The sequence below is a fragment of the Macrobrachium rosenbergii genome, chromosome 51 (genome assembly GCF_040412425.1).
Source record: "Macrobrachium rosenbergii isolate ZJJX-2024 chromosome 51, ASM4041242v1, whole genome shotgun sequence".
Classification (NCBI taxonomy): Eukaryota; Metazoa; Arthropoda; class Malacostraca; order Decapoda; family Palaemonidae; genus Macrobrachium; species Macrobrachium rosenbergii.
This window is the reverse complement of record NC_089791.1, coordinates 17,996,369-18,015,768: the sequence shown is the minus strand read 5'-3', so window position 1 is coordinate 18,015,768 and position 19,400 is coordinate 17,996,369. Positions and strand designations below refer to the sequence as shown.

Here is a 19,400-nt window from a genome sequence, read left to right as displayed (position 1 = left end):
TTTTCTCCCCTTGGATAAAGCAGGTTACTAGTTTGACATTCTTCTCTTTTGCCCAGAGAAGAGGTTCTCTTGTTGTCTCGTATAGAGACCTGGAGTGAGTGCCCCTTTATTTGCTGATGTAGGCCAACGCTGCCGTGTTGTCGGTGTTGACCTGAACTCTCTGTTCCCCACTGTGTTCGAACTCCTGAGAGCTAGAAGGATTGCAGTTAGTTCCTTCTAATTGATGTTTAACTTCTCCTGCTCTCTGGTCCAGGAGCCCGAGACTTGTTATTTCCCTAGTGTTGCTCCCCATACTGAGTCCGACACGTCGGATAACAACACTAGGTCTGGGTTTCTCTAATATAGAGAAGGGACCTCCTGGAGCTTGACGGGTCGTTCCACCACTGTAAATACGGCCTTATTGGTTCCGAAATGGGGATGCACTTGGTCTCAGTTCTATTTCCTTGTCCCAGTTCTGATTTAGATGAAACTGTAACGGGCATAGAATTAACCTCCCAAAGGAGACAAACCGTTCCAGCGAGGAAAGGGTCCCCAGCAGACTCATCCATTCCTTAGCCATGAGCATGTCTGTCTATAAAGTCCTGAAATTTTCTTAAGGCTTGTCCCGTCCTTGCAATAGACAGAAAAGCCCGAAAATCCTGACTCTGAATCTTCATCCTAAGGTATAGAAAACTTTTGGAATGGGATCAGCTGAGATTTCTATCTGTTTATCAGTAGACCTAATTCCTTCTATACCTAAATTGTGGTCTGAAGATCCTCCACGCAGAGTTGGGGAAGGAGCTCTGAGGAGCCAGTTGTCTAAGTACAAGGAGATTCTGATGTTTCTCGAGTGAAGAAAAAACCTGCTACATTGGCAATCATCCTTGTGAAAATCTTTGTTAGACGTTTGATGCCAGTGCATCTTGCGTCCTGAGCTACCTCCACGCCTTGGCTTCCAGTATCTTGAAGCCTGTCACGCTTGACGTCTTGGGTTCATTGACGCTTGTCGTCATGGTGTTTCACTCCTAGATGCTTGACGCCACTGCATCCAGCGTCTAGAGTTTCATTCACTACGTTTCGTCTTAAACTTCTGGACGTCTAGAAGCTTTAGTTGGACGTCTATTATCCTTCTTCTCTTTGCCTGGTTGTCACGCTTGTACCAGGGAAGACAAAGTCTGCTGCATATTTTGTAGTAAAGCTATATGCGGGGCTTCCTGCTGTTGGGGACAGGTTGGGAAGCCTCAACTACGGCAATTATTTCCTCCTCATCATCAATAATGGATCGTGGAGAGGTTCAGCAGGCAGTACCAATCCTAAGGAGGAAGAGGAGGATGTACGAAAGACAGCACAGAGTCCGCCACCCTCTTGCAGCCTGGTATTCTGACTGAACAGGACTGTCTACGTTTGTTCTTAGTAGGAGAGCTACCCTTGGGGCTGGAAGGGAAGAGCTCGGGCTTCTCCAGTGGCTACAACCTGGAGTCTATGAAGTTTTATCATGACGTCCCTCAATATTGGGTAACTTGCTCTTGAGAGGTCTCGACTCCAGAGCCAGACGTCATCCCCGTCTGCTTAGGCTGAAACAAAGAGACCGAAACTGGAAAACCTTTCCCGTGAACGAACTTCAGAAAATTCTTGGAGTTCGGGTGCATGGGGATGTAAAAATACGCATCCTGGAGGTCCAGTGAGGCCATCCAGTCATGCTGTCCGACAGTTGCTAGAACCGATTTTGTCGTTTCCATAGCGACCTTTGTTTATTGCACAGAAAAGCTGAGTGCAATCACGTCTAGCACCGGTCTCTAACCCCCCAAGCATTTGGGGATCAGGAATAACCGAATGTAGAATCCTGGGAATTCGGATCTTGAACTCTCTGTCTGGTCTCCTTTTGCACCATCATAGACACTTGTTGCTATAAAGCCTTTGCCTTTGTTCTGTTGTTGCATTTGGCAAAAAAGGCTAATTGTCTTGTTACTATAGGGGGCCTCCTCAGGCTGGACAGTCTGGCTCCTACCGCAGTCTGCAGGAGAAGAAAGGCAGGTCCTCTTTCTTCCCTGTGTAGAGCCTCTTCTCGTTGCCATTCACCTACCCGCCCTATAGGAACCTCTATTGGAGGGCCGACCACGAAAGAGCTGAGATACCTGAAACACAGGAGCCTCGGCCTTACTCTTTTTAGCGATGAAAGTCGTTGGTAGGACTTTTCTTGCTGTTTTAGATATTAAATCTAACATGGTTTTCTGGGCCAAGGATGAAAAGGCCTCTTTACCAAATCTTGAGAGAAGAGGTGAGAGGAAAAAGGGTATAAATCAGTTCTGATTTTGATTGACGTGACCCCATTAGCCAGGAAAGAGCAAAGATGGGCTCTTTTCTTCAGGATTCCCCGCTGAGAAAGATGCAGTAGATTCGTTGGAACTATCTCAGAGTCCTTTATCCATACACGACATCAGATATATGAGTTCTTGGTGTCAGTCGTGTTGAATAATCCCATCTTCCTTCCTGGGAAGGGGCAGGTATTCGAGGCCGAACTATTCTCTAGTTTGATTCTAAACGCTAGACCTTGAGCTAGTTTGGTTGGAGGGAAAACAAAGGCTGTCTTTCATTGTTTCTCCTTCGAAAGTATCCATTCTTCGTAAATGCTGCCCTCTTAGACGCCTTCACAAGAGTAAATTCTGAAGGCGGGGAATGAGGAGCAGTCAGGATAAATTTCTCTGGAAAAAATTTCTGAAAATAGCTTCATAAGTCTTTTCAAGTCTGATGAAAGCTGATGGCCTTTTATATTGTCTTCGTCAGAAATCTCTACAATAGGATTCACATGAGAATGCGGGATATTATCATTCTCTTCTTCCGATTTTCGAAGACGGAAGTAGCGGCGTCTTTCAAAATATCATCTTGACGCCTGGCGCCCTGGCGCCAGTCTCTTGACGCCTGGCGTGTTGGCGTCCATTTTCTAGCAGCTTAATGTCTTGGCGTCCAGTTTAATGACGCCTGACGTCCTGGTGTCTAACTTCTCGACACTTGACGTCCTGGCGTCCAGATTCTCTACGCCTGACGTCCTGGCGTCCAGCTTCTCGACGCTCGACGTCCTGACGTCCAGCTTCTCGACGCTCAACGTCCTGACGTCCAGCCTCATGACGCTCGACATCCTGGAGTCCAGCTTCTCGACACTTGACGTCCTGGCGTCCAGCTTCTCGACGCCTGAAGTCCTGGCGTCCAGCTCCTCGACGCCCGAATTCCTGGCGTCCAGCTTCCCGACGCCCGACGTCCTGGCGTCCAGCCTCTCGACGCTTGATGTCCTGGCGTCCAGTTTCTCGACGCCTGGCGTCCTGGCGTCCAGCTTTGACGCCCGGCGTCCTGGCGCCCAGCTTCTCGACGCTCGACACCTGGAGTTGAGCTTCTCGACGCCCTGACTTCCTCCTGGCGTCCAGCTCCTCGACGCCGAAGTCCTGGCGTCCAGCTTCTTGACGCCTGGCGTCCAGCCTCTCGGCTTGATGTCCTGGCGTCCAGTTTTCGGACTTCGATGCCCTGGCGCCGAGCTTCTCGACGCCTGTCCTCCTGGCGTCCAGACTTCTAACATTCGTTGTCCCGCCAAACCTAGAGGTTACTTGAGAACTGGCCGCCTGTGCGACATGTCTCAAAAGCTTCCTCCGGTTGACGTACAGCAACTGGTGGACGAAAAACACTTTAACATCGCCTTTCCTATGGCGGGTGAGCGTCCTGGGAAGCGTCAACAGGTACGCTCGAGGGGGACTCTTTCGGTAACTAAAGCCTCTCGCCTCCCTTCGTCTTTCGACATTTTCCTTCTCACAGGGTTGGTGAGCTTGGAAGAGGTCCAGGACTAGGAGCGCAACAGGACCGAGCGGCCGCACCCTCCACGGCACTTGCACTAACAACATATTAACACTTGTATTTTTAGATCTATTATTATCGATCACATATTATCCCTGTTTTCTGAGAGGGATTTTACCTGTTGGGCCAGGGTCTGAATGGCAGCCAACAAATCATTAAGTATTGGGTCCTAACCTGTTTCAGCTGGGGGTTCAGAGACTACCACTACGGAAGACGGATCAATAGGATAGTTAGCAAGGGGAAAAGAATTAACTATTCCCTGGTTATATCAAGAAGAGTGAGACACAGTACTCTTGGCTCTTCTGAGCTGGTCTTCCATTCCCGTTCTTCAGACATACTGAGTGGGGATCCAAGGAGACTTTAGCAAGCCGCTTGCATCCCCACACACACACTTTCACACTCGATGAAGTCAGATATGTTATAAGAAAATCCAAAAGCGAACAAGTGAAAGCCAAGCCAAAGTGTACTTCACCAAAATAAGTTGCGAAAAAACACGGGCTACGAGCGAAATTCCATCGATGTTACTGACACAGCGGCAGGGAAGTTCTGAGGAATAGTTGGAATGGTTCCAGGTACCTGGGTAGAGGGCACACAGGTGGTTCACCTGACTACCGATCGGCGATTGCCGCGAGTTTTTGAAATTCTGCCGTGACGTCAGGGACTTAAGCTATATATACTGTATAACTACCAGGAAGTTAGATGTTTTAAAAAATGTAAGCACTCTTTGAAGCTGTGATGTGCTTAGTATAAATAAAACAGAACAATATAACATTAAAAATCTATTTAACAAACAGAAAGTGTATGGTCAAGCTACAGACCTTCGTGCAATGAATAACAAAATATACACTGGCTTGAAGCCTGGGTGTTCAAAGGCTTGTCACTAAACGGTAAGTCAATCATCCATCTCTGAGGTACTCAAGGAATCCTTTAAAAGGCTGTATCTATTAGCTGTTAACAGCTAACATTATAATTACAGTATATAACCATACTACTTGGCAATATAAACTACCCTCATAGCACATATGGTATCTGGATCTAACGGCTTTCCCTTTGTAACTGATTGGCTGTGAACTACATATTTGCAGTATTATTCATATAAGTTTTGCAGTATTATTCATATAAGTTAAGTGCACAAAGGAATAAAAAGGTCAATGACAATACTTACACAGGTTTCAGAACTTACTTTTGACCAAATATTTCAATGACAGTTCCAATTCTTCCTAGTCCTTTCACTGTTAGCGTCCCAACCTGATCAAATTGTGTCCTGAAAAAGTTTTGGGTATTAGAACTTAATACAGTGTAATTCACATATACATGATAATAAAGAAAGGAGAGAATGCTTTGCTACAAAATTATATTACTGCTGCACTACAACTTATTATAATATTATAGGGTTGGCTGTGTAAAGGGCTCTCTTCACTCTCTTCTGTGTTCAGCCTAAAGAGTATTCTTGTCCATATCTTGACTTATGCCCTTTCTCTTTATTTTTTCAGCATTCCTACTGGGCCTTATCCTGCTAACCCCAATCAATTTTCTGACATTCAAAAATGTAATTTATCTTTGTTGACCTACAGAACTGACAATAACAGCCACAAGTATCAATAAATCTTATTCTAAGTAAGTTGGTAATTGCGCGAAGACTCTGATTGGCCCGTGTAGCTTCGGACATGACGGATGTAACCTCTCCTTCAGGGAAGAGGTTAGGTCCCCAGATTGAACTTTTAATGAGCTTGTTAGGCTCGTGGCGGATTGTAGCGTCAGCAAAATAAATTTTCTACATTCCAGCCTAGCCATAACAAACTCATGCAAGTCTAACTGGAAGGTCGCCAGGAAAGACTTAGCCAGGACCTGGAAAAAGGGGCTCGTCCGAGCCGGAGACGGCAGTAGCCTCGGTAAGACAGCCGGAGCTCAAGGACCGGGCTAACTTAGTCCGGGTCTCAAACTCCGCCTTTAACAATGATTCCGGCAGCTTAGGAGTTGCTCGCTAAACTGCGTGGAAGCGCAAAGAGGGTCCAGCTTGCCTACAGTGAAAGTGGGACGGGCATCCACCCAGAACTCGTTACTTCCTGGGAATACCAGGAAGTAGGGTCTGTTTCCTCAATTGAGGAAAGGGGTTCCCATCGAGGCATGCTCGGGTCGTGGCCAGAGCAATTTTGTCCATACAAGGAGTGGGAAGATCTTCACCTAGGGTGAACATCGTGAAATTGCCCTTGAAAGGGGTCAATTTTGTGTTCACAGCCTGCCACTCCGTCAGAGTGCGCGGGGAGAGCCGACTGGGCTTGGTCTCTAGGGATGATGACAGTTTCCTAGGAACCTTGTCTGACCGAATCCAGGCTTCTTTCGTAAGCCTCACGAAGCCAGGATAAGGGGGCAAGAGATCGGGGGGAAGAACTCCAACTCCTCCAACCGTCTCGTGCCCAGACCGTCTAAGGTGAGTTTGCCATCATGTTGGATGGCCCGGAGTCTGTTTTCGCCAAGGGTTTCCGACATCAAGCGGCGGGAGGTCCGCAGTGTCGGGATAGAGTACTGTGGTTCGGCTTTAGGTTGGCGAGCCAAACCTTCCAGTACACTGTCATAAGTGGCAAACTTTTCTGAGATCTTCTCAAATCTCGAGTCTAGATCCTGCGTGAACTGTTTGTACAGTTCAGTGGCCAGGCTTGTGCATCAAAAAGAGGCTGGGAGGAGGGCTTGGTTTTGCCGCCTCTTACTCGCGCCCTTGCCGGAGGAGCTAGACTTACTCCCGGAGGCTACGGTCCTGGGACCTTAGCCTTCGACGGGGAAGGGCAATGCCTTCTTAGAAGTCGAGGACTTATAGCCCTTCGCCTTCCATGAAGTCTTCAACTTGGGGATAGCAGACGGAGCTCTATCACCCAAAGAAGAAGACTTCACAAAACCTGAAAAAGATGACATAGATGAATCAGGGGAGTTAAACAAAGAGGGGGCCGCCCCAACCACCTCACTTACCTCTCCACTTACCACCTGGTCCTGCTCCGTATTCATAGGTTCCAAGTCGAGATTTAGTGCGGCAACATCCTCCGAGACCTCGGCGTACAAAATGTCCACTTGAGGTGGCTGGGTCGCATCGAGGATCTGCTGGATAATAGGGGTGGCAAGTTCTTCCGGAACTGCTGCGCCACCCGTGCGCGGGGTAAAGTAGGTCCCTCAACCTGGCGTCGAGGCGTAGGGCTTCCCGACGGAACATTTCTGCCGAACCCAGCCACCCAGGCCCGGAGGGATTCAAGGCAGACTTCTTGGAATTTTCATCCGCCTGCAAGGAAACCTGTGGTTAGTCAGGAATGCAAAGACCGACGGAAGATATAACCAACGTGAACGTAAGAGGAGCACGGACCGGAGGAAAGAAGACTTTCACTTACCGACTCGTCTTGGATGGTTGAGGAGAGAGCGAAGCAAACCTCACAGCCATCGGGTGCCAAACAACCAGGTCGTCTGGCGGACCGCACAACCCGCGTGGGTCCGCACACAACGTGCCCGTAGGGTTGTTGAAGGAGGCGGTACACGGCTCCTCACAACGAACAGTCTGTAAAGGTAACAGTACATGAACCTCACACTCTAAGCAAAATAAAGCCGGCAAGGCCGGGAAACTCAACTACAACCGGAATACTCCGGTGTAGAAGAACTACCAATTTAAAATGGGCCAATAAGCTTTAAATGCATCGAGCGGAAGTTTAAGGATTCATACTCCGGAGGACTCGGGAATGAAGGAACGAGAAACCAGGAACCAACCATAAGGGCTGCCAGAAAATTATGGCGGAGCCCCAGGTGTGGGACCGGAATCACGTATATGGTAAAACAAAATAATAATAATAACAACAATAAACAAAATTAATAATGATGGTAACCCTCCGGGTCTGTATGCTAGCATTACAAGGAACCATCTCACACCTATCTCCCGCCGGAGAAGCGAATGGGTAAAGGAACAATGTTCATAATATACTTGAGGCCACACCTAAACCCAAACATCGCAGCTCGATGGGAGACGAGAGGCGAGACAGGATCCGAACACGCTCGAAAGCAAACGAACCACCCACCCCACCACAGCGAAGCTGGGGACGACATGGGAGGGAGCGAATCTCTCAACCAATAGGAGAAGACCCTGACTCGGAGAAACGCCATCTAGCGTCACCCGCACGAGTCGCAAGGCTGAGGGGGTAGTGGAGAGGAGTAGGCTACCAGAAGGGGAGAGGAGACGAGGAGAACATGATACCCGCTCAACTGCAACCTTCCTTCCCAAGGAACTTGGAAGGGAAGCCTACTCAGGGAGCTACACAGCCCAAAGCCCAACATCTCCTAGGCGTAGCCTAATAAATCCAAACCTAGCATAGGTTAGGAGGGGAGAGAGGGTGCAAAAGTAGAGGAGTAACCAACAGGAGAGAAATTTTGTGCGAGAGCCAGCAGGGAACAGGCAGGGGATAAGAAGGCGACTAGCCTAGAGGAACACCCAAAGAACTCGATTCCTCCGAAATTGGGGGAAGAGGACTAAGGGGCTCACTCTGACCCACAAATGCGAACCCTGAGGAACAGCAACAAAACTCCCTCAACCTGATCTCACACCCAGGGCAAGGGATGGAGCCTACACTACGACCATCATACAAAAACAAGAAAATAAAATTACGTTCACAGGAAGTGTAGCCTACCTCGAGAGTAATACAAAATATTTATTAGGCTCATCAGAGGCAAACTACACAACTAAAAACAAATAAAACTAAAAACATTAACCCAAATTAAGAGCACCATCTTCAAGAATAACATAATAGCCTATGAGACTAAATGAAAAGGAACCCGACCTGGTGGGGGGGTACAGGATGGGGCAACTCCTAGGCAAAACAAAACTACTAAAGTGGAGGGAGAGCCACCGTGACGGAACCACCAGGAAGGAAAACAAGGGCAAAAATCTAAATATATATAGCGACTGGGAGAAAACTCCGACCGAAAGAACAGAAGGAGTCGCCTCGCCGCCATGGCTGATAGGGGACGCCGTGGCATCATACTAAGATCCCAATATTTATGAAAATACGAGACCAAAACAGCCAACAATAGATCAAAAGCCCCACAAGAAGATGGTACTTAACTTAGAGATGGAAAAGGTGCTCGAAGCCATCGAGATGAAGAAAAAATAAACCCAAAATAGGGACGAAAGCACACAAAAGAAGCGAAACGTAACACGTGCTAGAAAATGGAATGAAGTAGGTGGCGCTGGTGTCGCTGGTCCTGGCGGGTGTTGAGTGTGGGAGCTGTAACGGCTCACCGCTCTTTTTACGGGGTTTTGATAAGGAGAGATCAAAGTATATTTCCGTGGTAGTGGTATTTCACTCACCTTCATTATACCGACGTCTTCTAAAAGACGGTCGACTGGGGTAGTAACCCCAGCTTTCCTGAAAGCTCTTTTCTCTGGTATATCTAGCATTGTTATACCTAGAAATTCGTGCTATAATGGAATTTCACCGCTGACACGGGACCTTCCTCAGAAATAGATTTTTCCTCTGTCAAAATCCCTTAATATCTGCTGGAAATAACTCAAAACTCAAAGTTGTACAAAACCCTGACAATGCTTAAATTTTATTGCAAATAAAAATTTACATAAAAATGGGCAGATGAAGAACATGACAGCAGATACTAGAAGTGTGTCCTGTCCTACATAAAAACTTTGTGCCCTAACCTTAATTAGAGTAAAAAAAAAAAGTAAAAACTTTTTGCTATTAAAATGGTAAAATACTAATATCTGTTAGACTCTTTTGAATTGTTTACCTTGAAAGAATTAATATGAAACTGAAGACTGATATTGCAAACTTACAAACTGTACACCCTTTTTTCTGCATAATATTTTCTACAAATAATATTGACGGAGTAGTTAGACTTGTGTAATTTATTTAATATTACCATCATGGGGTCAATGTTTCTTCACAACAATGTACAAAAATCATCATGGGGTCAATTTCTTCACAACAAAACAAAGTACAAAAATTCTGGGGTAATATACACTAGCATAAAGAGAGAATATCTGACAGAGTTGGCTGAAATTGAGGCAGTCATGTAATGGCTGAAACTGGGGCAGTCATGTAACATATTTGAGTGCTGAATTACATTTCCTTCCAAGCCATGCAAGTGCTGCGTAAACTTTCTGCCAGGTCATGCAAAGTATTCTTCCAGTATCCTTAAGTATGACCAGTCAAAATTACTTCCATAAGGCATTGTTTTCTAAATGAATGTTGCTAGCCAAAGGTAGGTGTAACTAGATTCAAGTTTATAAAATTAGAGTCACTTTCCCAAAGATGCAAAACTATATTTCTGGACAAAAACAGAAAATTATCAGAAATGACAATAATGGAGAGACTAGAGTTCTTGCAGCTTGGCCCATCACCATAGATATTCTAGAACCTCAAGCATTTCAGTAAGGAAAAATAAAGTCTGGAATGGCATAAATGAGGGAAGGAAAGTTACTTAGTTAACCCTTAATGGACAGATCCCCTCAATAGAGGATCTAAAACAGGTTTTGGGTGGTGGACGGAGCCCCTCTGAGTATTAATATTATGCACCATATGATTTGGCTGTATCGAGCGGGAAAGAGTTTCCAATACTTCAATGGTCTATAAATGAATTGTGGCAACTAAAGTATTCAGCTCAGCTCAGCTCTGGGCGTCTCATGGAATTTTGTATTGTTCTTGCCTTGAAGGGGGAATGTCTTGCTCCTTTCTCTCCCATGACATCTTTTTATTTATTTGCTCATAAATATACCCAGATTGCTGTTGGTTTTAGTTCTTATCTTTTTTACAATATGATGTCAGTTATAATTGTAATTTTGCAAAGAAATATTAAAAAAAAAAATGTATAAATCCCAAAAAAGTTAATGCATTTCCCGATACCAGAAAATTTACGTAAATATTTTACAACATATATACTCAGAATTTGTTACTGATTTTATTTCTTATGTTATGATATTGTGAGAGCTGTAATTATAATTTTACAAAATAAAATCAAATAAATTATTAGAAAAAACACGTATAACTTGGTAAAATTTAAGTTTTGTGAAAGAGGCCCCACAAAGGGTTGCAAATAGTCACTTTCAACTTCCCGTGGAAGGTAGGGAAAATTTTTTAGAATTTTTTCTTACACCATGTGCATTTGCATGTCTTCTACTTGCCATTGATGTGTTTTTTCTTACATTGGCCAACCTTAAAGTTTGCCCAGTCCTGGGGGGGGTTGCATGATACATAATTAGCCCATCCCTTAAAGGTTAAGAAGGCTTCCCTTCTTTTCTTGTGTTTACAATGAAGCTTGTAGAGGCCTTGGGAATTCCTACTTGCAACAAGATACCATAAAACAGTTAACCTCTCTGCAATGTCTACTTGGCCTGTCTCTTTGGCAGCCAGAGAAACATAAAAGTTCCTTGGTTCCTGATGAAAACACTTTCCTGGTCATAAGCATATTACAAGAGCTTCTCATGAGAGTTTTGGCCTGTATTTTGCAAAGCTGGTATCATTCAAAATCTATCTACTTTCAAGGGCTAAGCAACTATCTTCCGGGGTAAATTGGCTAAAAAGGCTGAGGTTTTTTATTTCTAGTACATGACCTTAGCAAAACAGCTCAAAGGAGAAATGTTACAAACAAGTGTGAGAAAAAAATTAGCCTAGTGGGTAAATGTCTCCTTTGTTAACCTTTGCTTCACTATTCAGCATTTGGTAATTATGCAAATGTCAAAAAAGGGACAACAACTGTAATTCACACACACAAAGGTCCTGGGGTCTCAAAACAAGCAAATGATATCAACCAAGTCCCAAGAGGACCCAGGCATCTTTCCTTGAGGAAACCTTTCTCTTGTTACAGATCTTTTATGTCAATTGCAACCATATGATAATGAATTACTGTACAGTATTAGGTCAGGCCAAGTGGTTCAACTGCTGGTTATGAGAAAGTTTATTAGTCATCCATATAAAAAACTTGGGGTCCATTAATGAGACTTTTGGCTGATGGTTCATAATGTCATTCAGTATGATGTTGATAAATTTTTGTCCTCAACATACATATCTAGACAGTACTTCCTTCCCCTAAGAAGCAGTTTCACCCTGTGCCAGAAGACTAGTTTGGGTACTCAAAAACTCAATTTATATGCTGTACTATTAAAATAATGGTATTAGTTTGTTTACTCATACGATTCTAATTCAGTAGGCCAAAACAAGATAGAGAGTTCATATAAGATCTGAGATCAATATGACCATAAAGGTGTATGAATATCTGGGTATGGAGACAAGCTACAGAGAACAGGATATCTAAGATATTTTTCAGCCCTTGATTTAAATACCAATAAAAAATACAGTAAAAATACACAATACCTTCAGCAATAAATAACTAAGGGAAAATTATATTACATCTTGGAATTTAATGTAAAAAAATAAGAACTAAAAAATACATGAATTACATACTGTATATGAACAACTTGCTTTCTCAGTACTGTACTGTATTTCTGGCATTATCAATGTGGCATTGATTAATGAGAGGATCAAGCAAGTGGTAAAATATACATACCAATTGGCATTTTGTTTATGTGGTAAATAAACTGAATGCTCTCTCATGTCAATCCAGTCTTTCACAGATCTGTTCTCAGACTGGACTTGAAATTCCCTCTTCTTCTTGTCCCACCAGCATTCTTCTTCCATTTCAAAATGATCAACCTGAAGGCTTTTAGTCTGCAAAGAAAGAAGGTAGATATCTGAGTACACTAAAATCCCTTGAACCTGGTATTTACACAACTGGAACTCTCAAGCAAATTGGCATTTTTTCCAACTGCCATCCTCTTGAGAGAGAGAGAGAGAGAGAGAGAGAGAGAGAGAGAGAGAGAGAGAGAGAGAGAGAGAGAGAGAGAGAGAGTGTGTGTGTGTTTATCATTTGCTGTATCGATGCATGGATTTAAGCAACTTCACACTACCATCAGAGTTAGGCACAACACCAGCTAATGTTCAGTTTCAGATGTTATAAATCATTTAATAACAAAACTATGAAAACTGGCCATTGTTTATTGGTAACAAATGATAAAATGAGAGTTCAGGATATATGTTATGGCATTTTAGAAGACTTTCACATAACTGGTGAATACAAATAACTGGCAACCCTTTGATCCCAAGGGTGCTGGTTATCAGGGATTTTACTGTCTGTGGGTAAAATCCACTAAAAAAATTTAAAAGATATAATGTATATATAGTTTCTTCCCTTATATGCCTTTTCCTCTTAAAAGCGGTGGCTCCAGAAAGCATTACCATTTTGATTCTCAGTACGGTAATCACTGTAATTTAGGATGAAGTTACTCCATCATAGTCAACTGAATACCAGGTATGAATTCACTGATCAGCTTAGCCCTAAGTCAATGGAGTCTAACAGCAATTTGCTTTACCTCTCATGGCAATTACACAAATGCCCTCTTGCATGGGAGGCAAGTGCAGTATCATGGGGAGTAGCAGCTAAGATACTTGAGCAAGCCTTAATGTTCCAACTCTATCTTTGTTGACCTAACACGTTAATTTAATACCTAGTTATCAATCAACAGTGGTGGACTGCAACTAGGGTGGAGAGGCTAACAACCCTATCCCTCACATAAATGATTTCTAAAAAGTGTCAAGTTGGCACCTTCTGGAGCCAGTACCTTTAAGACAACAGGGAGCATAAAAAAAGTCTATACTGTATAACAAAAGGATGAAAAAAAAAAACTTGCATTACAGTTTTAGGATTTCAAGGCATATTTCATACAACTAAATTGACAGCAAGAACTAATTTTCTTGCAAGATATTGCCAAGTTATTAAAACAAACTATCAGCTTCTCTAAGGCCTACATAACAAATAACATACCCCATACTTGTGTTTACCAAAGCTCCATGACTGCCCTTTACGGCTATGCAACATATGTAAATATGCTACAATTCTACTTTTCATTCCATAATTTAAGAAGCCTTAACAATGAAGCCCAAGCACTGACTCGGCTACTGCAATGTATTTGTTTGATCAGTAATTTATGACTGATCTGTTAAAATATAAACTGAGGAACATATTCTCCAAGAATAATTATATAACATGACAAAAAACTGTATATGTAATGTATATAAATTTATTTTACTTTTTGTTCTGGTTTTCAAAGGCCTTCCACACTTCATTCTATTATCACTATTTTGAGAAAAAATACCAGATAATGTGGAAGAGTGAAATTGAACTGAAGTGGGTGGTAAAACTAACAAAGCATGTGCCATACAGTGCATATAAAAATTCAGAAAAACCTACCACATTACAAGACTTACTCCAGCAGCTTGGAAAACATGGACAACAAAATATCATGATATGAGGCATACAGTATGAAATAGAGAGAACATTAACAATGATTTTTCTACAGATGAAAAGTTTTCTAGACACAAATACAGTAAAAAAAACACACACGCATGCAGAGTAAATTTAGCTTAGACCAGACGTCTGCAATTACATTACCGGTAGTTCTAATTTACAATGAATATACTCAATAACTACAATAACCTAACTGCACACAGCAATCATGTCAGACCATATACAAACATAACCTGAATATGCCCAAAAACTACACTAACCAAATTCCACACATCATTCATGTCAGACAGTATACAAACACCAGAGTTACTGGACAAGGGTTTCAAATGTTCATACAAAACCAATGCAAAGACAATAACATAACAATATCAAATGTTCATACAAAACTAATACAAAGACAATACCATAACAACAGAGTCAATTCCTGACAGAGAGTAATACCCACAATCAACCCTGACACTCACTAGGCACAGATACCTCCCAGTTCCAAAATTAACTTTCTTGCCTAAGTTATCATGGTTCAGTATACAATTTCTATAACTTTCCAAGTACACAACTTAACAATTCATTTACTCTATCAGTAAGAGGAGAAACAGAAATCCTTAAATTAATTTTTCCATAAAAAATTCAGAATAAATAAAACATCCACGTTGCACTTAAAATGATGTAGAGAAAATTATTTCTTGGATAATGACCTTAGTCACAGCAAGAATCCAGTATGTAATAACTGGTAAGCAAAGTGCATACCCTCCCTCTGAACACTTTCCTGACATGCTCACTGAGAATAAAGTAAACAGTGAATTATAGTTTAGCTATTCTCAATCAACTCATGTACTTGACATGAAAGAGATGTACACTTATAATTCTTACTGCAGCAGCTGCTATTTCACTTCACTGTCCAAGACAAAACAGAATATTCTCTACCTGTCCTCAAATTTTGTCAGGAATTGGTTAAATTGTGAGCAATGAAGAAACCTGGAATAATCTAGACATTCTCCAAGAAAATACATTACACGTGTAAACAAAGATGACACTACTGTGGTCAAAGGCAACAAAGCTATTCTTGCTGATAAGTAAACTGTATAAAAAAATGGTAAATATATAGACCACCTATAGACAAAATCTTTTCTAGGTTCCTAAGTTTCTAGTTATCTTCAAGGCTTTCCGATTTAGATGCGCTAAACATCCTATACCAAACTTGTGGGTATAAGAACAACACACTGTAAAATTGTAGTTGCTGACATAAGAGCTTTATCAGCCAATGAAAGGGTGTCAATGATCAGAAAAGCTTTTTAACCTCTTCTTTACTGAGAAGCTTAACAAAACGTAAACACTGCGTTCACTAAACAAAACGTAAACACTGCGTTCACTACCAAACAGACTTTCTCGGTGTATATATATATACATATGTGTAGATACATATACGCACATTTATTTTTTTATGTACCTCCCCAAGGGGCTGGACCCACTTGTATCCAGAGCTTAGTAGATACTCCTCTATACTGCCAAGAAGCGCAAAGTTAGCTGACATTCCCTTCCACTTGTCACGCATGAATACAGTGAGTATTGCCATGTAACACTTTTTCATCTATTTCAGTGACAGATTACACTTGTTTCCAAATACTATGCTAAATTTTTTTATAATCTATTTGAGAGAGAGAGATACTATATGCGTATGTGTGTACATGTATGTATACAGAGTATATATCCAAATGTCTGAATCTATAGCCAGCAGTAATGTTTGTTTTGCTTCATCATATGCCTGGCAGTGGCAATACTGCTTGTTTTGCTCCAAACCCTTCAAACCGAATTTAAGAAATCATAAGAGGTCTCGAGCTGAAAAGAGGAAGGTTGGTAGTACGCGTGTACCACCTTCATGTACATGGTACTATGCAATAGTCTTGAATGGTGGTACTCCCCATACCCCAAACCAATTTGTTAGTGAAGAAGAGGTTATCATGAATGATCAGAAGGATTTGCTCGCTGAAGAATATTATCTTGACCCTTATCTACCAGCAAAACTTTAAGTATGGTAATCCTAGTAAGCACCCGCCCTTTTCCCAATGCAATAGTTTGAGTATGGAGTACAAAGGGTTCAAATGTCCCAAGAATCATCAATCATCACCATAATAAATGAAAAAGTCAATTCTCAACTCCAAGGTATCTGATCTCCATGGTTTGGAAATTACACACCTGTTATCACATCTCACAGAATGACTAAGTACTGATCCAGAGTGTAATAATATAGATGAACCCTTTGATAAAACAAATTATATCTGGTAACAGCAAAGAGAAAATCTTGTAAAATGCAGCATCGCATCTTATTGGTAAAAAAAAACCACTAGGCAATTCTCATCATATGAATATGAAGCTTACTGTTGTCATTCAGTGCCATCCAAACATTGTGATTATACATTTTACCTCTAATGAGATTTTATCCTAAACTAAACAACTAAAATGTAAAGTCCTAGCAAGGATGATGACCTTACCTGCCTCCTAGACACATTAATATGTTGTCATCCTAACTGTCTAACGCGAGTTCTCTGGCATTTCAATCATCTAATTACCAATGTAATGTATAATGATCCTCAGCTGCTCTTCTAGCAACCTTGCATCCTCAGTGCAACATGCACTCTTTTACATATATGGGCCTATTAGACATTTCATAGGAACTGGGGCATTAGAAATTCTTAGAAATACAAAGCCCGACTTGTGTGCAAAAGAAAATCATACATGTACAACATATTTGCTAAAAAAATTTGGTATAAAATTTGCTACAGCCTATATTTACAGTACTGTATTATGACAACTGTTGAAAACAAGTAAAATTTATATGCATAGTTTAAACAATAAAACAAGCAAAATTTATATGCACAGTATAAACAATCATGAAATGAAACTGGTCTAGTCAGGAGTAAAGAAAAATGCCTTACTTTTGCATTTTTGCCATGTATTCAAGATCAGCTCTAGCTATCAGTGTAAAGTCAGTAAAGTCTGTTTTTTTGCCTTGTGTTATTTCATGCAACATCTGTCTAAGATCATGTCAGTAAACTACATCCTCATTTAGTATGTGGTTGTGGTTCCCTGACGTAATTTTGTGGAAATCATTTTTACTTTTCTTATGGGATCATATTCTACTTTCCGGCTAATCCTCTTTGACCACAAAACTATCTCACCCCAATGATTTTTAATTCCTCCACCAGCTGCTTTGGAACTTATCTGTTATTTAAGAATCTGGTGTTGATTCTGTACTCAGTAAGATTTCTAGTGACAGCATATGATGACAAGTAGTATTTGCATTTCTTGAAGGTATATTTTCATGTTCTCTGAACTTAAAATTACCACTGTCTTAGCAAACATCACATAACACTAAGTATATGTTTAAGGTGAATCTACATTTTGTGATGACCTGAGGAACACATCTACACTCCTAGAAATTCCAAATACCTCAACAGTTGTCATAATCCAATGGTTGTTCAAAATCTCAGTACATTAATCGCAATGAAAATCATTGAGGTCTACTACGCTGATTAGGAGAAAATAAGGTTTGTCTAAGGTTTGCCTGAAGTCAACAATAAACTGTCTGCAATGGCTTCACGAAATCAAACTTGCTTGAGCAGAGCGTGAGTCTGTTAATAGGAGTTCCAAATTTTTAAAATATAGCATTCACAAAACAAAACACAGTATAATAGTACATTCATCCAATTCAAATTACATATAATTAAGCAATTACCAAACATTGCATCAATATTTACACTGAAATACAGTAAATGAAGAGAATAAGGAGTGTTCATGGAGATACCTCGCCAAGAACCAGCCTGCATTCTCATTAGTATGATGTGATATTGTTATTGCACCTACAGTACTAGTTGTCACACATCTAATACTATCTACAAGAAGGTACTTTTCACCATTATTGAGATATCTGAAAGTGTACCTTGTGCAGTAAGATTCTACATTATTAAGTTTATATTAACCTTATTCAAAACCCTAGACATTACAGTATTAAGATGTTCTTACCCTTCTCAGCACAGACGGCAGGACATTACGAACAAGAGCAACTCTCTTTGTGTAATTTCTTCCATCTGTTGTTTTACTTCTCTCTACAGTATTACACACTACAATGTTAGGGTCATGATCATTTGGGAATTTTGCTAAATGGGTGGCTGCTACAACTTCTACAGGCTCCTTGTAAACATGTTCTGCTGTTATTGTAACAGTCATCTTGCAACCTGAAGTAGAAAAAACAATTATTTTCATAACTTGTACATTACTTTCAACAATTAATTTTACATCAAGTAACAGTCAATAAGGTATAGTAATTTACTATATTATGGTACCCACTGCTTATATATATATATTCCACTTTTAATACTAAATTGCAGAGAACATCCTCTTATCTATATATATAAGTATTTCTTTTTATTCCTTATGTAGTAAGTTGATAAACAATACCTATAAAAACTTTTTCATTTTCTGCATTTCAGAATTTTTATCTATATTGTTCAAAGTCTTGTACAGTACTCTGCACAAACCCTACTTTACACTTTCTTAAATATAAGATAAATTTTACAAGGTTTGAAAATGCCTGATACAAAAAAAATATATATTTCAGATATAAACCCTTGATTTACAAATGCCGCCTTAGCCTGTTCAAGTGGCTCATACTGTATCATCAATCTAAACATCTCCAAGTTATAGATTTTGTGTATATCCTACGTTACTCATTAGCCAGGTGGGTATCGTTCTCAGCTAGCACTCTGCTGGTCCTGCGTTCGATTCTCCGACTGGCCAATGAAGAATTAGAGGAATTTATTTCTGGTGATAGAAATTAATTTCTCGTTATAATGTGGTTCAGATTCCACAATAACCCGTAGGTCCTGTTGCTAGGTAACCTAATCCTTCAGGCTAGCCCTAGAGAGCTGTTAATCAGCTCAGTGGTCTGGTTAAACTACGATATACTTAACTTTGTAGGTCCTGTTGCCAGGTAACCAACTGGTTCTTAGCCACATAAAATAAGTCTAATCCTTCGGCACAGCCCTAGGAGAGCTATTAATTAGCTCAGTGGTCTGGTTAAACTAGGTATACTTAACTTTTCCTCCTTACTTATTAATTTTATTTTATGTGGATCTGCCATCAAGTTTCTGGGAAGATAGTAACATACCTTAAAAACAATGGTTTTTAAGTGGAAACCATTAATTTCTAAAATTTTAATGGCTTTTAGGCAGAAGGCAGCCTATTTA

The 19,400-nt window shown here is 41.1% G+C and overlaps 1 protein-coding gene across 3 annotated transcripts in view; it reads right to left on the bottom strand.

The window, feature by feature from the left end:
- The window catches only part of LOC136833153 (PRELI domain-containing protein 2-like), a 97,501-nt gene that overhangs the window by 13,556 nt on the left and 64,545 nt on the right, over positions 1-19,400 (bottom strand). For all 3 annotated transcript variants that reach the window (XR_010851372.1, XM_067094853.1, XM_067094851.1), the window contains exons 2-4: positions 18,178-18,389; positions 12,361-12,521; positions 5,003-5,083 (exon numbers count right to left, since the gene is read on the bottom strand). Coding sequence is in view for 2 of the 3 variants with exons in the window: in XM_067094853.1 (XP_066950954.1) it covers positions 5,003-5,083; positions 12,361-12,521; positions 18,178-18,381 (446 nt within the window). In the remaining variant the exon portion in view is untranslated. The remainder of the gene's footprint in view (positions 1-5,002; positions 5,084-12,360; positions 12,522-18,177; positions 18,390-19,400) is intronic.